We start from the raw sequence: 21,668 nt of genomic DNA, 5'->3' as shown, positions 1-21,668 counted from the left end.
CCGATTAATGTATAAATGGGTACGATTGTACAGAAGAGACAGTGTTATAAGATGACTACAATTTTGATCTAATCCATCTATTATCAACGTTGTTACGTCACAAACAAAAGTTTATCGATGTTTAAAAGAGGGTTAGTAAAAAGGTAGCGACTTGTGTTTTTAGTATGTTTGTTATATGTCTCTTCTTATAATTTGTACCAAATTTCAAGTCTCTGCGACGTCTCCTTCATGGTTACGTACGATTCCGCACTTGGTACCCTCTCTTGCCGCCAACGGCGCCAGAGTGCGAAGAGGTGTGTGTATGTTTTGAGGTGTGAAAGGTAAAGTACTTCTCCGATTATTGTAAATTTTGGTACGATTGTGCAGGAGGGACGGTGTTATAAGATGACTACAATTTTGATCTAATCCATCTATCATCAACGTTGTTACGTCACAAACAAAAGTTTATCGATGTTTAAAAGAGGGTTAATAAAAAGGTAGCAACTTGTGTTTTTAGTATGTTTGTTATATGTCTCTTCTTGTCATTCGTTCTAAATTTCAAGTCTCTGCGACGTCTCCTTCATGGTTACGAACTATTGCACATGTTGATAGTTGTTTACCGACCGCGGCGCTGAAGCGCATTAGCATGGGTTAACGTTTTGTTTATTTTCAAGAGAAATACTTGTCGGATTTGATTGTGAATGAGCTCGATTATAAAATTGGTACTCTTCTTCATAACATGTGACAACCAATTGAAACTGACGTAAAATGTAGGTGTTACGTCACAAACAAAAGTTTGTCGTCGATTTAAATAGGGTTAATATTTCGTTATCGCCTAGATTTTTAAGTATGGTGGTTTGGTGACACTTGTGGCTGTCTGTGCAAAAAATTAAGTCTGTGCGACATCTCCTTCAGGGCGACGTACAATTGTTCACTTTGTGACATATTTACCGCCAACGGCGCTAATACGCGCTATGCTTAGCTTCATTTTTTTCTTATATTGCTTTTGGATACCCTTGTGGTTGATCGTAGGCAATTTCAAGCTTGTAAAATGTTTATTTTATTGAATAATCAATGAAGCGTAAACACGTATTTTCTTCGTTGCTGTTGTGCCTTTCGTCGCCTTTCCGATGCCTATAGGAGAACTGCGTATGTACGTGTAGGCGAGAATCTTCGTCGGTGCGTATCTTCAGCCAGTGACGTCACAGTGACGTAATTTTTGGTGTGACGTCATAACTTGACCCCACCTTCATTGTGACGTAATTTGGGGTTTCCCCGGTTTCTGGAACATAGGTACGTACGATTCCGCACTAGACCCGAATAGATGTATAATGTTTTTGAGCCATATCACTGTGTAATAAAAAAACGTTAAAAAAAACAATGGGTTACTATAACTTGATATAATAAACATCCCAATAATCTTTCAGGAATGTAAATTGATTGAGGTTTTAAGAAGTAAATTTTTAAATCTGCCTCTGTGAATATGGGCACATTACATTTGGTAAGTTATTTTATAATGATTTCATAACTTATAACTAAAGGTTTTGTTTTAACTTGATTGTCCTTCTCAGACGATTCCAGAATTTTTTGATGACAAAGTTGTTGCAATTACTGGTGGGACAGGCTTTATTGGGCAGTGTCTTGTCGCAAAACTACTCCGGTCATGCCCGAAAATTCAGAAGATCTTCCTGTTCATTAGAAACAAAAAGTCAGAAAATGCAGAGAAACGGCTTCAGAAGTATATTAAACTTCCAGTAAGTTGCAAAATTTAAACCTTGTTTTTATAAACCAAAATAACTCACGCAGAGTGTTGACGATCAGCGCTGGGCAATGTTTTATTATAAAAACAAATACAACCTTTAATAAAAGAACCTTGCATGCCACAAAAAGCAAGCTTTCAAGTACAGCAAAACAAAACTTTTTTTGCTCGTTTTTTCAAGCAGCTGCTTGTCCACAGTTTGTTCCACAGTGATCATATCTGGTTTGCACTGAAGTGAGCTGCAGACATGGCAACTGTCATGACCCATTAAGTCTTGTCTGTGCCGCTTGGTGGCTGCTGATGATTTTGTCAGCTACATAGCCAAGCAAAGACTTCTTCTTTGTGTTGATTGTTGAATAGATCAAAACAGTGGCGCTGTCTGCTGCTTACATGTAGTTTACAAATTTATTAATAACTAAACTAACAAAATTAACACATCTATGAACTTCAAACTCCATTGAGTAAAGCTGCATGTTTTAAGGTAAAAGAACATCACATGTTTCATAGGACTGGGTATCAATTATTTTTTGACGATAACAAAGCAACAGTTTTCAAAAACAAAGTATTTTGTAGATTTTCCAGAGTTTCAGTCCAAACATTCTCAGCAAGTTGGTGTCAATTCCTAGCAACCTAGAGGAAATAAATCTTGGTCTTGATGAGAAAAACATGAAACTCATCCAGGATGAAGTCCAAATCTTTTTCCACTCAGCTGCGACTCTGAGGTTTAATGAACATCTCAGGTGGGCAACATTTGTGAAAAACAAAGATCTGATTTTTTTGGAATTAATGCAGAACTTTTGATAAAAGTTTAAATAAAACCAAGTTAGTTTCTTTACTAAAGTTTTTTGCTTCAATTTTATTAGATTTAAGTAATCTTTTATGTTTATTTTAGATTTACGTTTTTTGATGTGGTCTGGTCAAAAATATTTGTTTCTATTATGAAAAATTTTAGTTTTTTTGAATTTTCAGCACAATAGAACATTTTGAAAGTACACAGTGTTTTGTAATTGAATTGAAATCCTTCTAATATCATAAGAATTATGCAATAGCAAATTTCATGTTGGGATTTCAACAACAAGGTAAACACTATTGGAGCCATGGGTCTGCCGCAACAGCAGATTCTGTGTTTGCTTGTCTCAGTTCAACCAATTGCATGAGGTCAAAAGTCACAGTCCAACTCTTACAATTTCCTTTTTATTGCTTCTATGATTAAACACTGAGCCAATCCAGTCAGATTATGTGTGCTCTTAATTATCTGGTCAGTGGAAATGTTCTTCCCCAAATCATGTACTTTTCTAAAACTGATCATGAAACTTCATGCAAAACCAAAGCCGTTATATACATTGAATGACAGTTGCCATTCACTGTCTGTTGTTAACACACTAATTTTTTTATGCATTTTTAGACTTGCTTTCAAAGTGAACACTCTCGCCGTACGATGGGTAGTCAAACTTTGCAGAGGGATGAAAAATCTTGAAGCTCTTGTCCATATTTCCACTGGTATTTGTTTGAAGTTTAAACAATTTATCTATGACTGAATTACTGTTTGTTTTTTGCCACTGGTGTAGGCCCGGCATTGTAAATTTTTCTAATATTTTTTGTTTGCCATAAATCGTCAAAATTTTACCCTCTTTTTCAGCATATGCTTATTGCAACCAAGATCATATTGGTGAAATGGTTCACGAGACTGGCCAAGATTACAACAAACTGCACGAATCATTGGAGTGGATGAGTGATGAGATGATCACCAAACTTACACCAGACATTCTGAAGGATAGGTTGGTTTACATTGTGACAATATTTCTCATAACAATGCATTTTTTAAATAAAATTTATTAGATTCATTGACATTTGTAATGATAAAGGAGTGCTGTTTTGTCTGTTTTAGACCCAACACTTACACTCTAACAAAAGCATTTGGTGAAGAGATGGTGGTAAAGGAAGGAGCAGGTCTTCCTGTCTGTATTGTTAGACCCAGCATTGTGGGTGCTGCTTACCAAGAACCGTTACAGGTTTACATTCATAAAAAATTGTTTTTGTGATAAAATAATAAGCCATATTGATGCACTAGAATTAAATTTTAACACAGTAAATCTAACAGTACTTGTCCATCCTACTCTAACTGCGCCTTATCTTTAATACAAGGTTTTCAACATATGTAACGCTAGCATTGAGACGATGAGTAACATGAGATGTTGTCGTGCCTAATGTTTTTCAAACCACAAGTGCTTCAGATGTACCCAAAGGAATATAAACCTTGCAGTCCCTTGTGTGGATGTAGTTTCATACAAAACTTTTAGCCTGTTCATTCAAATATATTTTAACCAAATTGAATCATTTGTTGATGAAACAAGACAAAATCTTTTCCAATTGTTCCAAAACAATTTATCCTTTTTTTATTTAGAACTTGTTTGGAAAAGTAATTGTTTATGTAAGGTTGAACAATAAATTATTGAAAAATGGCTTTTGCATGTGGTTGCTTTGTCCTTTTGTCAACTTACGACCAATAACAACAATAAAAACATTACATCTCTAATATTTAATTGCATTCCAGGGATATTGCAACAATGCTAACGGACCAACTGGATTATTAGCTGCATTTGGAAAAGGTTTCTTGAGGATGATTTGGAGCAACGGGAAAACCAACCTTGATATAATCCCATCTGATTTTGTCGTAAATGGAATTATTGCTGCTGCATGGAAAACTGCATTGGTCGAAAATTCAGGTCTGGATTCCTATCTATTTATTGTCAGCATAGAAATGTTACTTGGTTAAAAATTAGTTCACAATGTAAAAAGTTTGGTGCCAACTAAACAATTTTTCTACATTATCACTTTGTCATCATTTGTAGGCAAAACTTCACCAAACGCAACTTCAATATTATTAAGTGAAGATGAAATAACTGAGCGTAGAAAGTTGATTCCAGTTTACAATCTGGTGGTCGGCCAATCTAATCCCCTAAAGATCACCAGTTTACGTGAGTACCTTGTTTATATGATTTCTATTGAGACAACTTTATTCCAACCCAGTAGGGAATTGATTGAATTTAGTTGGAATGAAATAAGAAATTGCTAGTAAACGACCCATGGGCCATATCCAAAAATTTAATAACTATCTGAATAAAATGTTCCTTAAATATTTTCTTTTCGAAATCAACGTTTCCAACGCCACTTGTTGTGCCTGACACAGGTGGAAACTTCTACATCAAAATTAAAATATCCTAATGTCAAACGCAGTTTATTGCAGAGAATACGATGATATTTATATTTTAAAATGTTCCTCATTCGCAAGAAATAACTAAAAGTGCAAAGAACAACATTGTTAGTGAAAAAAATAGTCTGTCCCACTAATACATTGCAAAGATTAGTGTTGGCCAGGGAAGGATTCCTGAACCTTATTCTTAAGCATGTATTTTTTTGACAACTGAAAATGCAACGTGGTTTGTATTTAGGATTGTTTATTTTGTCACTAACGAATTTCCACTTTGTTTTCACCAGACACTATGATCCATAAATCTTTTGTTGATTATCCGTTGGATAATGGAATCCGTTTTCCTGTCTTACAACTAACTTCCAACAAGTAAGAACCAAACATTGACATATTCTCATCCACACATTTTACACAAGTTTACTTTCAGGTACATGTACCACTTGCTTGTCTTTATTTCCGAATACCTTCCAGCCTATGTTTTTGATCTGGGTTTAGCAATGATGGGTCGAAAGCGAAAGTAAGTTATCCAAAAATATGCTGAAAAAATTTTCGTTGGCATTATGCAAGAAGATGTGAAAGTCTCATTACATTTTTATTAGTAGCTGTTGCGCCTTTGTTAACAAGTCAGTCTAAGTAACCAAGCATGTATATTTTGGTGCAGAGTTATGAGAGTGAATCAAAGAATTGCGACGAATGTTCAGGTTTTGCAGTTTTTTATCTCAAACCAGTGGTTATGGGGGTACAAGAACACCACAGAGTTGCTGATGAGTCTGAAACATTCTGACATGAAGGTTTGTATTTAAATCTCTATGTTTAGCCATTGAACACCATAAAATCAAAGCTACAGGTGTAATGAGTTGCTATATGTTACAGAAGAATGCATTCATGGTTAAAACTTTTTCAAGCTTAGTGTTACCACATAGTTTTTCTTGCCTTTTATGAGACAAAAACACTTTTTTACCATATTTTGTGTGCAGTGGCATATATCTATGACACTTTGTTGTACTTGTTCACCAGATGTTCAACTTTGATCCTCGACTGATTGACTGGAAAGTCTACATAGACAGATATGCGATTGGAATAAAACGTTACTTACTTAAAGAAGACCTTGATGGTTATCCAGCAACAAGAAGAAGACTAAAAAGGTATCATTGCAGTTGTTTGCGACAAAATCAATACGTCATTGATTTTTAATCTGCTACCACATGTTTTAATGCATGTTACAACTTCTGCCCACTTGCATGATGATTAAAATTATCTTATATCATGTTATCGGAAAAATATCATTTTAATTACGTGAAGGCTTGGAACACTTAAATTAACTGTTTTTTATTCCTTCTAGGATACAGCTGCTTGGTTACATTGGACAGGGAATCCTGTTTATGGTTGTATGGCGCCTTCTAGTGTCAAGGACCAAAATTGCTCGAAACTTGTGGCATCTGGTGATGTCGCTTGGATTTAAGTTTTTTCAATATTTCCAAGTGTCAAGCTCCCTACATAAAAAAAGTTTGCTGAGATTGCCAATGTGGAAATAGCGTGATTAGTTTTTCAGCCAAAAAAATTAACCATGACATGTAAATAAGTAGCACAGCAGTAGGATCACATAGTTGTTGTTGTTGGTTTGTTTGTTTATTGACGTCCAAACTACACTGTATATTCATGCCAAATTTGTGGCAAAAATCAATCCAAACGAATGAACAAACGAACCGTGTTAATTAAAAATACAATTTTTAGGTCATTAGCAAAATCTTGAAAGTAGTTTTGTTGTTATTGCATTTTTTTTCTGTTGGTGCAATTTTTGTTGGTGATACTCGATGCGACATCAGTGGTATGCCTATCTGTGCTAATATATACGTAAACCATGCCTTAGATTAAAAACTATGTATAATATTAAAAAACCTCGTACATGCTGGCAAATTGCTTAAGGTTGATCCCATTACCAATGTACATGATGCCTTAAAAAGTATAATTGTCACCTTTGTTTTATTTGGCGTTTTATATGGATGTTGTTGCATGTTTGTGTAAGTTTCCTTTGTGCAAAATACCAAAATTACACTGAAGAAGTTAATTTTGCCAATCTTGCAGCGTCATGTAAATTTTTTACTTTCAAAATATCAATTTCTTGTTGCAATTAAATTTGTTGAAAAATTGCTGGAACTTCTTGTTTAGTGCTGACAATATTTATTGATTAGTGGAATTTGTGCTGTGTTTTGATGCAATTTAAAATTGGGGTAGGGAGTTCGAGAGTTGTTCGTGGTTTTATGTTTGTATATTTCTATTTAAACCAGGTTTTTTTAAATAATTCCCAAAAAGTTCTTTTTTGTTGATACGATACAATAAAGATGGAAATACTAAATATGTGTCTTGTATAATTAAAACCCGTTGTGTGAGGTCTATAAAGAGTTTTATTCCCAAAACATTCATAACGTTTGCATGGTTTTCTGTCATGAAAAATAGAACATCTGACGCGAAATTAAAAATTTCTGTGTCGGAAAACTCTGTCTCTGTGGTGAGGAGAAATGGTCTTGACAATCTTAACGATTTAAAACTTAACCATATTTATAAGGTACAGCAACAAGGAACTAATCTTTACTAAAATGTTTTTGATAATTTGATAAGTTAAATAATAATTTTACAGCCAACAACGATGCGCAAGATTTACTACAAATTATTTGAATATTTTTGTTTTCATCTTGTGATATTAAATTATTTTAACTTTATTCTAAAACAACGTTGTTAATTTAGTTGTATCTTGTGCCTATTTTTGTGTGTCCGTGGTGGTCGTGACAGACATGGGCAGGTGCAGAGATAGTAAACCTGTACCTGTTGTGGTTTGTGTGGAACGGTTTATTATTATGGTAGATGACTAGTTGTGCCAGGCGGTGTGTGTAAATTGTTTCGCACAAATGTATTAATTCGTTAAGTGTGATGTGGTCAGTGGATGAACGTTTCAAATGAAAAAATATGCAGCATGGTTCAGTTGAGTTATTGCAGTCCAGGCCTCTTCTTCTGACAATACTATTGTGTATTTGACAGTTCGTTAGGTGTTTTTGTATTGTAAATTTGTGTTTGGTGCCTTTTTGTGTGAAAATTGTGAAATGTAGCTGTTGCAACCCATTATGTGAAAATACATTGCCATGGCACAAAGATATCATGTCGATAACCCAGTTGTGTCGCCGAAACCAAAGATTGCAACCAAACCGGTAATAGCCACAAAACCAGCTTACCTAAAAAAACAACCATCAGTCAATCAGCAAGACCTGGAAAGTGACAAATTGTGCCGTCAAGAACCAACCAAGGCTCCACCAGTTCTTGTTAAACAACCTTCCCTTAACCATGTGACACCCAAACTTTGGATTAAAACTCCATCATTCACCGAACCTGAGAAGAAAAAACCTCAAACTGACACAAGGAAAAATGTTCCTCCGAGCCCATTTGGTGCCACCAAGTGGCGACCTGCTCCTCAGATCCACACAAAAAGTTCTGGACAAGGCAGCAGAACTCCTCCAAGACTGGGTACTGTTGTGTCCACACCTGACAGCATTTCCGAGCGACCAAAACAATTGTCTGTTGACATCAACACAGAAAAATCTTATAGCAGTGGAGACATTACTCCAGTTGAGAAAGAACCAAGCCATCAAAGATTGCGCCCGACCCTTTCTGGCCCTAGAACTCCAATTCCATACAGGTACACAAAAATATTGCAAGGGGATAATGGCCAATGTAGTTAATGCTGATCCATCCGGTACCAAACTAGGTTAACCCGGCAAGACTGTCATCAGTTACCAGCCTCGCTGATAAGATCTTATATGTCAAAACAGTGACTCCACCTGTAGCTCACTGGAATCACTGGCTGATTGCATGCATAAATAATAACCAAATAGAAGCAAAAGAGCTATAAGATTAATTGAGCTGCACTGGTGAGACCTTATAGGTCAAAACAGTGTGTTCATTTCCAGTGAAATTTGTATCTTTTATATCGAGTGAAAGTTGCATTGCATGCTTATATTAATACCACTCTTTAAATAAATATTGGAAATGTTAACTGATACAACAAATAAGTCTGTTGTTTTGTTATGTTTCAGGCCTTCATTCAGAAGAGGGGACAAGAGCCCTGGATTTGGAAGTCTTGTGAAAATGTGGGATTTCAAAGCAAAAGATGTTCCAATAGCTGCCGAAAGGTCGTCAATAAAACAGAAAACAGTGCCTGAAGGTGACACATGGAAATCAGTATCACCCGCAATACAATCAAAAGACAATAATTCATCAAATGATTTAAGCACTCGCAATTCCTACAGAAATCGGTCAGCTTCAATTAATTTTCAATCCCCCAAACCATATGTTAGTCGATCATCAACAAAAAATTTCAAAGTTCCTGAAACCATGGACCCAGTAATTACGCAGCAACAAAATGACCAGCAAGCTTTTGCGTTTGATGAATCAGCTGTGAACCAATACTCTGGTGTGGAGGTTGACGCCCAACTTAATTCCTCAGTTAAAGGTGAGGCACAATGATTGTTAATGTCATGTCCTAATTATACAAGACATGTTTAACTAAGCACCGGGCGTTAAAAAATGCCAGTTTTGTATGGAATGTAAGAAGAACTAAGCTTCAAGCTTTAGTAAAAACATTTTTTTAAATAGTTCCAGAGACAAAACTGACAAGCGAAGAAATTCTTGCACATGCAGACACAGGGATATACAATGAACCAAGTGACAGCGATTCTCTCGAAGATGTCCCAGGCATGAATGTGGCAACGTACCAAGAGTTTGATGAGAATGATGAAGATGTGCAGAATGCAATGTATTCTGTGGCTGAAGATGTCCCAAGTTCTCCAACAAATCGAGAAAATACAATGCAAGGTTATTTGCCGATGACTGGAAATGCTCCTGATTCTATGGTTGAGATTCGTTATGAGGCAATGTCCACCGATACCCATGTAAGTACCTGTAGTTTGTTTGTCTTAATAGAATTGTTTTTAAATGTCTGTGGAGTTGGTCAGTGATTCCAACATGCTGGGGAGAATTATTGTAAACTTTAATGAATTTTTAACTGTCCTTTAATCTGTGATGTTGTGCCTGCAACAAAAAATTCTTTTGTTTAAAATACGCCCACTTCATACCCACGACATTGTGAAAGTGTGGCACTGTTTATAAGTGGTAAAAGTGTGAGTTCCTGCACTAACAGTTAGGTGGGAGGGCAGATGGTGTGTTTTGCCTCAAGGCTCTCTTTCTCTCCTCATCTCAACCTGATGTCGTAAACCTCCACGCAATCACACAATACTCAGCCATTCCCCAAACCAGCAAGTTTCTTGGTCATTTGTGTGGTTTCCCACTACTCCAAGCCAAGCATAGTCATTCAAAAAGTGTAAAATTTGAAAAAAAAGTACTTGAAATGTGATGTATATAAATAATTTGTGTTTCTGTTTAATTAGTTTTAAACTTATTTTCAAAATACCCGTACCTCTATGAGTAAAATGCACTGTACAGGGGTGTTACCAAACATTGTCTTGCTGATGTATCCAACAAACACTTGAAACTGAACTGCATGTTTAGAATTAAAGTGAAACTAGATTTCTGTTGCAACTATTGTGGAATGTTTGTTTGCAAACAATTGCAGATAATCATTCGATGATGCCAGAATATGAAAGTGGTTGTAGTTCTGATCTGTATTTTATATCTTAATATTTATTTTGTGTAGATACCCGATATTGACAACATGAACATGGTGGTACCACCTCCTGTGATTACTGGAAAACCGAAACGTGAATATCATGAAATTGATCCCAATGGTAAATGTTTAACATTGAAATAAATTCAATTAACAATTAGGAATATGAAGTTTGTTTACGCAGACCTCAGGCAAGCTTATAACTTATAGCGTACAGATGTGTACCAATGTATGTGACTCTTTGAGGTAAAAGACTGACCTGGCCCCAATTTTGACTGTGGCATGCAGTGTGTCATGATAAATTTCTGTCACCAAGCCGATGTAAGACTAGAATGTAAATCCAAAAACATGATTCTGGTGATTTCCTGCTGAGTAAATAGAACAAACCTTTGCCCATGAAAAGGAAATGAAATGGTAGATTTGATTTCTATAACTTACTATTTAAAAATAGATTTTGTGGTAAACGACCCGAAAGTGGAGGTGGTGTTAAAAGTTGTTTGTGAAAAGAACCTGGTGAGTTTGTCAAGTTTCCTGGAAACTGGATGCTTGGTTAGTCGGGAATAATCATTATCTGTATAATTAGATGAAAGTTGCAACATGAAGCTTAGTTGTGTTGGACATCCTGTAAGATAAAGTGTATTGAACGATATTGTTTGATAGTTTTATGTATGTTGCAATGAAATTATCATGAGTTGGAACATCCTAGTGTGTAAGTGTTATCTTTCAATGTTTTATTTAATGTTTTAAAAGTCAGAAGAAACTCACATTGCAAAAACAGTTGTCACACTTGTGAAAAGCTGCAGATCTTGCATTTAATAAACCAGACAAGATGGAATTATTTCTATGTCGAAGACACAGTAAAGTAAAATGGAATTCCCAATGTCATCACATTAAATAGAGCTTGTTTAAACATTGTCAGGTCACAAAACAGATTCCAGACTTTATTGGGAGTTTTGGAGATCATGTATTTTGAGAATTATTTTATGACATTAAAAGTTTATTTATTTGTGATTTTCCAACATTCTAAACCTTGACTTGAATCACCAGATATATACACATACTTGTTTGTGGGGCAAAAAACTCACAGAAAATCTTCTATTTAAATATGTCCCATGGCTTGTTTGCCCTCTGGCTAATCAAATAACCGATTAAGTGCACGGTCTTGATATTGTAAAGTTCTTGAAAAAAACATGTGATCCATTAAGCAACAAGCTTCGAAATTTAGTGAACAAATTACTGCTTATAGTCTAACCTTTTTGTTGTAGTTATTTATGTATTGAATTGCTAAGATTTGATTTTTTTTGCAGAAATACCCACCATCACAACGTGTAAATATTATGCATGAACTCAATCTATCAACGCTTAATTTTTGAATGGTTTTCAATTTTTTAAAATTGCGTCACAATCAAAACCAAAATGTTGCAATTTTGTGAAGTGGCTTTTCTCCTTTTCACAGGAGTTTCACCAGATTATAATTTGTAAACATTGAGATGAGGAAATGAAACTCAGTAATTCACTTCATGCTCTCCCTTCACCATCTCACATAATTTTTTTATTATTTAATTTTTTTAATATTATTTTATTTTGCATGATCAGATATTTTTTGTAACTAACTATGTAAATATGTGTGTTTTAATCCCAATTTCAATCAAGTTTAACTTTTTTTACAACAGTGCCACCCCCTCCTGAACGCGACCCCCCCAAATTACCCCCTGGAATAAAATCCAGCAAATCTTTGGATGAGAGTCTTCCACCTGAACCCCCTCCTCTACCCCCGGATAACGTGATTGGTCGAAGGAGCATGATGTTGAGTAAGGAGAAGAAACTGTTGGTGGTAAAGGACTTAAATGAAAGAGTGAATGCAGGTAATTATCTGTGTATATACATGTTAAAGTTGAACTGAGCAGCCACCACTACTATGTTTATTATCACAGTCTATAGCATTTGTGGACAAACCGTAACTCATGGTCCAGAAATTATCAGAAACTTGGCAGGCGGGCCAAGAGTTTTTATGCAGAATTTGTGAATTAACTTATTTGCAAAAACCAACATTTAAAAGTTGGGAAAAGGGTTCTTAAGCACCACTAATTTATGTCAACGTTTTGGTGGGCCAAATTGAAAGATCCAACAGTTTGAATTTGGACCACGGTCTAAAGTTTGTCCTTGTCTGCTGTAAAGCCTTGTAATCTCCAGCATAAGTTTGCAGTTTTTCATTGACATTCTCCACATGGTTTTAACCTTCAGATTTATTTGCCAGGGACAAAGAAGTTGAATTATGCAGAGGTGGAGACGTCAGTCTACGTTGAAAACACGTTTACTCCCCAACCAAAGACCAACTACAGCGACGTGGTCTTGCTATCTGAGATTGACAGAGGCACGAGGGACAGAAGTGGATCGGGGTGAGTTGTTGCTTCTATAAATTGTTGGGTTTTGGTAAAATACGATTTTATTAACTTCCTTTAACTATTGATTGCATCACAGAACTGCAGTCTATCAACAGTTTAAAGTGTAAATGGTAAATCTGTTGAATTGTATAGGCTAAAATATATATTCCTAATAATTTTGTGATTCTGGTGTGAAGTACTTTGTGCATTACATTAACCTGATTCACTGAAGCATGAACAATGACCTTGTAATTTATAAAGGACGAGTGAGGAAGGATTGAGCAATGTTTCAAAAAATAAAAGCAAAGTGAAGAAGAAGTTTGGGAAATTATTTTCATCACGGGAAGATCTTCGTAATTCACCAGAGAAGGAAACAGAAAAGGTGAAATTTGCAATCGAAAAAATAATGAAATTTTTTCCCTTTCTGAAATTGTGTGGGACAAATTTGTTTTCGGACACTTCTCATACCTTGAAAAGATTACATGTGAATTTATCAATGTTTGAACAGGAACTGACAACAGACTTTGAGAAGGAAAGAAACAAGAAGAAAAGAATCAGTGGAAGATTTCTGAGGAACAAGAAGAAAACAGAGGTTGAAAAAGTGAATATATTTGGGATCGAACACAGAACCAATTAATTTCTGTGGTTGTCCTTAGAGTAATGTGGCTGACCACATAACAGAACGAAACTAGAAAGATGAAAAGCAGAGAACTGTGTGCTTTGTAGATAAGTGGTGTCTAGGGAAATTGAAACCCTGTGTGGTTTCAGGACACTTTATATTCACATGAGACAAAAAAAATCTATTCTGAGCCACAACTGTCAGTGTACGACCGATTTTAAATACTTCCCAAGTTTCTGCAAGAGATTAATAAAGTTTACTCCGTATTCATTCCTCCCTAATTAAAAGTTATTGGAACTTAAATAAATTTCAGAACAAGAAGGAGAAACGTGCAAGTGACATCAAAAATGCTGAGTCTGATTCCGGGACGTACGACCACGAAAACTTCTCGCCGCCCACATCTGTTCATACTTCAAGGTACATCTAACAAAAATTTAAAAAATCCTCTCAAACTGTTTAAAAGAATTGTTAAGAAGGTTTTTTTGGTCTCACAATTTTTAGTTTTGTGTAAAAAAGTAATGAAGTATTTAAATTCTCAGAAAAGCTAACCTTCTGGTATTTGGCTAAGTTATGCAAAACATGCATTTATTGCAGACTCACACATAAGTAGTTGAATTGTTTTCAAATTAAACCTTGTTAACATGTATTCATACCACACTTCCACATGGCAACACAACTTGTATTGCAGAAGCACTTCTGTGGTGACCACAAGCGGAGGGGGAAGTACCCAAAGCTCGGGAGACGGTGAAGTCGTTGCGACCGCGCTACCCAGTGAAGACAGACCTGTTAAATGGGTGAGGATATCTGAAAAATTTGTAAAGCCACAGTGGCCAAATTTGTACCATACATTACTGTGTGAACCATTACCATAATCAACTAGTTATCAAAATGTTATTTGGTAATTTTTTGTTTTTTGTCACAGTTTTAATGAAATTAATTAATCACTTTTGGAACAAGACTCTCATGGTAGTGGAAAATTGCAACACATTTAATCCTATGCATTCCTTGCATAACATAATGTTTTTCATTTAAATAAGGTGTGAAATTATTGGGTTATTTTGTTGTAGAAGGTTCTTCCAACCCCAGTTAACGACCATAGACGTTGGAGTAATGAGGTCCCTCCTGCTCCATCTATGGCCCCACGGGGCTATAAGAAAACCCCCAGTAACCCAGCAATGATTTCATCCGAGGGATTGTACAGCACCGGGGACGACATAATTTACCCCCCGGTTCAAGGTCAAAACTAGAGCCTTATAATGTGAAATTCTTCTCATAAATTGTGGAGTATCAAGAAACACTAACAGCAACAATTAGGCTCTGTGTGTGACCTATAGAAGTACATACAAAGTTTATTATGAATGTTTTTCTACCAATTTAAGGAAAGTTAACATAGTTCATGTAAATGTTTGTTACAGAAACTCCCAAAGTCATCAGCTTTCTCCATGGGACAAACCAAGCCCAAAACGGGGGCTCAAAATCACCCCCGAAACCCTACCCCAGACAGTCATCTCTGCAGCAAATCACCCCTGTTGTGTACCCACCCCACAGTCAGGGGATTTCCCAACCAACCCTACCCTATGTGACCCCCGCAAACCCCACAAGCCCCATACCACGTAGACCCCCAAAATCTGATGCTGTCCGAGAAAAATACGGTGAAGATGCTGATGGTGGGGATGCCCCTCCACCGATACCAGATCGCGACGATGACGAGGGATACGAGTTCATTCCAGAAGGTGTGTTTGGGTTTTAAGCAAATATTTGCGTGAATTTTCTCTGATAATTTCATTTATTTTTATCCCAGCATCAAATCTTGTCCCCCCGTCACCATTTCCGTTGAAAGCAACCTCAAAGTTTCTTGATTCTGAGCCACTTTATCAGGTGATTTCCCATGTTCCACCCTCATGCATCCAGTAGTTATCTGACATTAAAATGACTGTCGTCATGCATCCTACCCAAGACCACATACTTTGTCTGAACTGCATTAATATATTTGTGTTGTCGTACAGCATAAATAATTACAAACCACTGTTTGTAATTTTCTTCTACTTAAGAAACCACTGGTAAATAACTGTCAGTTTTAACTTAAATTTGAACCTTCCCCCCATAAAGTTTACGGGGGAAGAAAATTAAATAAATACAAATGTTTGTGGATTTCATGCAATGTTTGGTGAAAAACGTCAGTTATTTTTCCCAAAACCTTCAACATTCCAGTAACATTTCCCCCATCTTTCAGGTTTACCGAAACCGAACAATGTCGCATGCTTCAACAAGACGGAGGTCGCAGAAGAGTGTCCGGGATCGTTCGACCTCCTCCGAGCAAACTGGGGAGTGGAAGAGTGATTTTATGTCGGAGGATCTCGGAACGACAACTTTGTGGAGGAGTCTTCCGGAGGTGGTTGCCAAGGGCGTTGCTAAGGGAATGACCCCGGAGGAATTAAAACTACAACAGGTGAAGAAGCAATCATACAAGAGGGGGGGGGGGGTCGTGTTCAAGCAATGAGCCAATAAAGATAAGCAAGCCGCAGACAAATAATTTTCGTGACACATAGCCGACAATTTGTTCCCAAACAGTTGTCTGGCCGTAGTTTGTTCCACACTATCTATAATTCGTATCTAGTTTGGTACCGGATCGACATACAACATAAGGTGAATAATATCAGCCTGGTTAGTTAGCCGGGAAGACTGATGAGACCAGACAGACTGTAACAGTGGCCATGTCTGCAGCTTGCTGGTCTTATGTTGTTACAAACGCTATTATATTGGTGGTGTGTTGATTTCAGGAAAACATTGTCCTTTTCTCAGAATATCCTGCATGATCAACAGTTAAAAGTTGCAGTGTGTTGAGGACAGATTACGTGTTATTTTACAAGGGTGCATAGTTTAAAAGCTAAATAAAAGAAGAAACAATTTGCGAAAGTAAAGGGGAAGTCCCAAAGTCGAATAGTGTTTGTATCTGGAAACTGACATCCATGTAAATGCTCGCAGGCCCAATTCGAGGTGATTACGTCACAAGCCTCCTATCTTCGAAGTTTAAATATCCTGGTGAGTCACTTCATGGACGATTGGGCGATGGAAAGTTCGGATGTTCTTCCGACCCAGGATCGTCACGTGCTCTTCTCCAATATAAAGACAGTGAGAAGTGTGGAGCAAAAGTGAGTGCGAATTCACATAAATGCATGCAGACATGATTCCGCTTTACACAAGACTGTATTGTGATTACTTGATTATATTCTGTCACCAAATCACTTCATTGCTTGGTGTTAAAACGTTGAAATGATTAATTTCTTGTGGACATAATGAACACAAGAAGCACGCAATTGATAATACTGCTTGGTTGGTATGGTGGACTTGATAGTAAAATACAAATTTGTTTGTTGTTTGGACATTTTTAAGCGCAGCAACATGTGGTACATCTGCTTATGTTCGGTAAAATTCAAGCTTTTGTTGTCAAAGATTCCTCCAAGATCTCGAGAAACACTTTTGGAAGGAATATCGACTGAGTAAAGTTTGTGATTTGGTCGCTCAGTTCGCGAAACACGACTTCGATGTTTATGTGAGATATATACAGAACCAAACCTTCCAAGACCGAACTCTGACCAGACTACAGTAAGTTTAATGTGAATATTCTTGGCATTATATTAAAGCTTTGCGTTAAAACAGTCTAAATTTTTTCATCATGAAACCGTGTAACTTTGTTCACAAACAGATGTGTATGTGTATGATCATCTGGTTCACTGCAAATTCAATCGGTGATTCTGATTCATCAACTAGTTTACTCATATACACGCAAACTACAAACAAAATTATATTGAGTCATTTTGTGGATGTGTGATTGCTTGACGTGGAAAAACCAGAATAACCGGAATATTTTACCCTCCAGGCGATCACACGATCGTTTCCAGGAGGAATTGTCCAGGTTGGAAACCTCCCCAGCTTGCAATAAGCTTCCTCTTCTCTCCTTCCTCCTGCTCCCAATGCAGAGAGTGACTCGTCTTCCTCTTCTCGTATCAGCGATCGTGAACGCAGCGGACGCTGCCGGAGATTTAAAATTCGTCAAACGAGCTCGACATGCACTGGGCGTCGTCAACCAGGTATTGCGGGGACTTTTGTAAAATTATTAAATGTGCTGTAGTAGTAGTCTTCTACGAACTGAACTCTCTTGGTTTGGAACTCTTTAAGAAGACTGACTGTTGTAATGTAAAGTACATTAGCTTTCGCGAGTAACTCTCTTTTTGTACCTAAACACACGTAAACTTGTGAAAAAAAAACAAGAGGAAAATATTACCGCATATCTAAACCTTCCACAGAATCCAGTGTTCGTGAAGTTGTGTCCATAATATCATTTTGCCCATTTCCACATCGGTTTTGGGTTTAAATTACTTTGTTTAAGTGGTTTCCACCCCAAAATATAAATTAATGTCTGTGGCTTAACAAAGTTGTTTCTTCATTGTGGAAAAAGTTGTTTACATCCTTCTATTGTGACACAGCTTGTTAAAAAGTGCAACGAAGGTGCTCGGAAGATGCAGCAAACCGAACAACTAGCGGAAATTGCGTCACAACTCGATTACGCGCCTTCCGTCAAAACTTTTGCACTCATATCTCTAACAAGGTTCGTGGATGTTTGGAACAAAGTCGTTTGTTAATTTTTTTGAGTAAAAATTCTTGTGTGATGACGTAATCAACTTGCGCCATTTACCCCCACACATAGAAATCTGGTCAAGAAAGGAGAGATGATGGTTACCTTGACAACCGAGTCCGCCAAGAAGAAGGATAATCGTGGGAAGATGTGGTTGTTTCTCTTCTCAGATGTCTTGTTCATCGCAAGAAAGAAGAGGTGGAGATTTTAAAGCGTTCTTGTTGAGCACAAAATTATGTTTTTCCGTTTATAATACAAGAGTAATCCGCAACATAAATGCGACAAAAACGCTGTCTTTAATGGATTTTTCGGTTTAGGTTTGTCAAAAACATGACAGTACAAGCAGTTATCCACCGAATATGTTCAAAGGCTGAAATACATTTTGTGCGTTATGTCAGTTATGTAGGTTTGATAACCTGTGATATATTGGTTGTATCTGTGATTACTGAACCTAATCCGAGCATCAGTTAAAGATTCTAATATTAGCTAATCCTCTTTAGCTTTATGGAGTCTGGAGGTTCGACGAGATACGAGGTAATCAACTGGTCGAAACGCAACCTCCTGTATGTGAATGAACGGGCAGTGAGCGAGAACACAATATTCCTGATAATATTGGAAGATCAAAGTGGTAGAAGGGTGGAGGCTACGTTGTCGCCTAATTCACAGTGAGTAGAACTTAACCAGGTTCAACTATGGACATTTTAACGTCGTGAGGTTTCGGTAAAACTGTTCAAATCACCATAGTTACAACTAAATTTTATTAAACTTGCCCATCATAAACTTAATGACGTGGTAGATGTGATATTCAGTCCACCACACCACTACTATGCTGTAACAATGCAAATTGTTACGTCACAGAAACGAACTGTCACGTTGGACTGATGCTTTAAATCCTCCGAACCAAGGAAGCACAGGGGAAAGTATTTACGAATCATGGGGTGAGTTTTTATTCTCGCTGTGCTTTATGACGTTACAACTTTCATTATGACGTGTGAATGGCGTACAGATTGTCCTCAATACACGTGCGTGGAACCCTACACCGCCCAACAGCCCGACGAACTGTCTATCGATGTCAATGACGTCATGCAAGTGCTCAAGAAAACTTCAGACGGTGGGTGACGTCATTTTTATGTGTTATAGTGTGTGATGACGTGATGTATGACGTAGGTTGGTTGGAGGGAGAGAGGTTAAGGGACGGTGAAGTCGGATGGTTTCCGGCTATTAATTGTGAGGAGATCGAGGACGAACATGTCAGAGTCAGAAACATGAAAAACCTCTACAAGACCATATACACGTGATCGTTGCTATGGTGATAATGCAGTTTAATACAAGCCATTCAACTTATTGCACTTCACTTCAATCAAGTGCCTTTCTATTTTCTCAACAAGTTTCACGTATTTCTTTAAAAAAATAGAGAATGACGTCACTTTTAATGACGCAAAACACAGAAATTATCTCTAAAGGTGTTTTTGTTTTGTTTCGTAACAATTAAAATATTTGTTGATTACCTATTACGGGGAACGATGGGAGTGTTTGATTCGTTTTGTGACGTCATACGCTGTCATTGTCATTTAAGTTTAAAAAGAACAATTTTATTGTTTCATTTTGCTTTCAACCAAGTATTGGTTTTTATTTTTTCAAAACATCTTTTATCCGCCTGTTTCCAGCCTTGTAGGTGCCTTCTCATATTCTTAGGTGCATTTCTCGTATACTCCATGCTCTTGTACAAACTAACACCACCTTCTTTGTGAAACTTATTCATATATTCGTGATTATTCATCGTCGTGATTCCGTCGCATTCACATAGAAACTCATGAACATTCATATAAGGTTTGTATCAAGTGATTAAGTCGTCCACGCTTTTGTAACAAACTTAATGCGGTTTTTCTGATTTATTGTCCGTGATTTTTTTATTGAAACTCCAGAATATTCCTCATAATGACTTTGTTTCCACAACTTATCGACGATTTCATTGGAATCAAAACTTTCCTCCATATTTGGTCACTTTTCATTGACTTTTAATCAAATTATTTTCGCATCTTCTATTTCTAGAGTAATTTCACACATTTCCATTCTCTCACATTCATCACTAAAAAAAGAGTTCGATATTTATTATTACGTCACAGATATGTTTGTGAGTCATCACTTCATTCATTTTCCTCATCACGTTTTTTTCCCCTGGTTTAGCTGCCTGTTGCATATTGCATTCAATTTTGTGACGAAATAAATTTGATATGTTATGTAACTCCCCCAGGCTGATTTCATTAATTTTCCCAGTTTAACATGGAATATTTATGGTAAGTTGTGTTTTTGAAAGAGCGCTGTCTTGGATTTAATTTGGCTGATTGAAAATATTCGAGAATTTGGTTTGACAAGAATCGCTGCTCCTTTTCCCATAAAGCTTTCCACTTGTTCTTTGCCTGAGAGAATGTGAAAAATGACCACAGGAATCATTCTGTGCAAGTCGGTGACCGACGGATCTGTCTTTACGAATTAATATTAAATCCTACAGCTCCAAAAGGAGTAAAAGACGATCACAGCCAGTTTAAGATCTTAATGTTTTTAAAGAGAACTAACTCCTGTTCTTTGTGTATTCGGTATTCCTTCGTGTTGCCCGAAACCTGTACGAGAACCCGTGAAAGTGAATTGTATCCAGTGAGAAGCTGACGTCTGGCCACACCCTTCCATAAACCACTAAACCTTGCTTCGTTCATCAACCTGTGTGGTTCAAACCGACCGACATGAGTACACGGGTAATCAGAACCGCACTGTTTACGTCAGACGTAGATTTAATCGGTTTAAATCATGGCTCGTATCCTCCTGTCATCCGACAAACTCGTTACAAAACCGACGACTTTGACTTTTTCCGGATTTTCATCGTGCGCTCATTCGATTCATCCTTAATCAGGGGTCATGAATGCACTTTCAAGGTCACCCACGTGGTTAGCCGTCGGATGTGTTTCGGTCACAACCTACATTGACTTCGTGACGATTGGTCTTCTAATTCTAATGTTGTGTTGTTTACATCAAGGTAATAAATACCATGACAGCAGATGGCTTCAAAATATTTTATTCCCTAAAGGAAAGAAATTGTTAAACGTTAATTATCTTTTTCAATCAGCTCAACTTTCTTGCTGCGTCATCGCTTTTTGTTCTTACGTCACAATGCACAGCCCCGCAGACAATGAGATGTGGAACGAATCGCTAATTTCGCGCAAAATCTTTCCGAGAAATTTGATTTTCCGAATTCGCCGTTGCCAGTTCAACACCAAGCTTTTGTTTGTTGCATCACAACAGGGGGTTGTAATGGAACGGCTTCATGGCTGCAATCAGCTTGGAAAGTGGTCAAAATTGATTTCCATTTTCTAAATATGTATTATTTTGTATAAACATAAAAAACTCATTGGTT

At 36.9% G+C, this 21,668-nt stretch overlaps 2 protein-coding genes across 5 annotated transcripts; both read left to right on the top strand.

Moving 5' to 3' along the window:
- The first annotated feature begins 1,120 nt into the window (after positions 1 to 1,120).
- Positions 1,121 to 7,305, top strand: LOC145893926 (fatty acyl-CoA reductase 1-like). The gene is made up of 14 exons (XM_082982330.1): positions 1,121 to 1,272; positions 1,407 to 1,480; positions 1,551 to 1,733; positions 2,312 to 2,478; positions 3,144 to 3,238; positions 3,378 to 3,516; positions 3,627 to 3,750; positions 4,293 to 4,464; positions 4,591 to 4,716; positions 5,237 to 5,318; positions 5,377 to 5,466; positions 5,611 to 5,740; positions 5,967 to 6,094; positions 6,292 to 7,305. Exons 2-14 carry the CDS (start codon positions 1,463 to 1,465, stop codon positions 6,482 to 6,484), a joined length of 1,647 nt encoding a protein of 548 aa, XP_082838456.1. The 5' UTR covers positions 1,121 to 1,272; positions 1,407 to 1,462; the 3' UTR covers positions 6,485 to 7,305.
- A 684-nt stretch (positions 7,306 to 7,989) lies between these two features.
- Positions 7,990 to 20,498, top strand: LOC145893921 (uncharacterized). Of its 4 annotated transcripts, none has more exons than XM_082982323.1 (23): positions 7,990 to 8,637; positions 9,035 to 9,450; positions 9,639 to 9,889; positions 10,651 to 10,741; positions 12,294 to 12,485; positions 12,878 to 13,019; positions 13,266 to 13,386; positions 13,513 to 13,605; positions 13,937 to 14,040; positions 14,312 to 14,417; positions 14,691 to 14,859; positions 15,039 to 15,356; positions 15,425 to 15,501; positions 15,857 to 16,072; positions 16,609 to 16,775; positions 17,077 to 17,229; positions 17,504 to 17,714; positions 18,111 to 18,232; positions 18,332 to 18,457; positions 18,760 to 18,924; positions 19,118 to 19,197; positions 19,266 to 19,370; positions 19,427 to 20,498. In XM_082982323.1, exons 1-23 carry the CDS (start codon positions 8,087 to 8,089, stop codon positions 19,555 to 19,557), a joined length of 4,107 nt encoding a protein of 1,368 aa, XP_082838449.1. In that variant the 5' UTR covers positions 7,990 to 8,086; the 3' UTR covers positions 19,558 to 20,498. The 4 variants fall into 4 exon arrangements, with proteins under 4 accessions (XP_082838449.1, XP_082838448.1, XP_082838447.1 ...); XM_082982322.1 differs by having other exon boundaries at positions 9,594 to 9,889; positions 13,513 to 13,596; XM_082982321.1 differs by having other exon boundaries at positions 9,594 to 9,889; positions 14,694 to 14,859.
- Positions 20,499 to 21,668: the final 1,170 nt, after the last annotated feature.

The sequence above is a fragment of the Ascidia mentula genome, chromosome 3 (genome assembly GCF_947561715.1).
Source record: "Ascidia mentula chromosome 3, kaAscMent1.1, whole genome shotgun sequence".
NCBI classification, from domain to species: Eukaryota; Metazoa; Chordata; class Ascidiacea; order Phlebobranchia; family Ascidiidae; genus Ascidia; species Ascidia mentula.
Note: the sequence above shows the minus strand (reverse complement) of the source record. Positions and strands in the feature narration are given on the sequence as shown.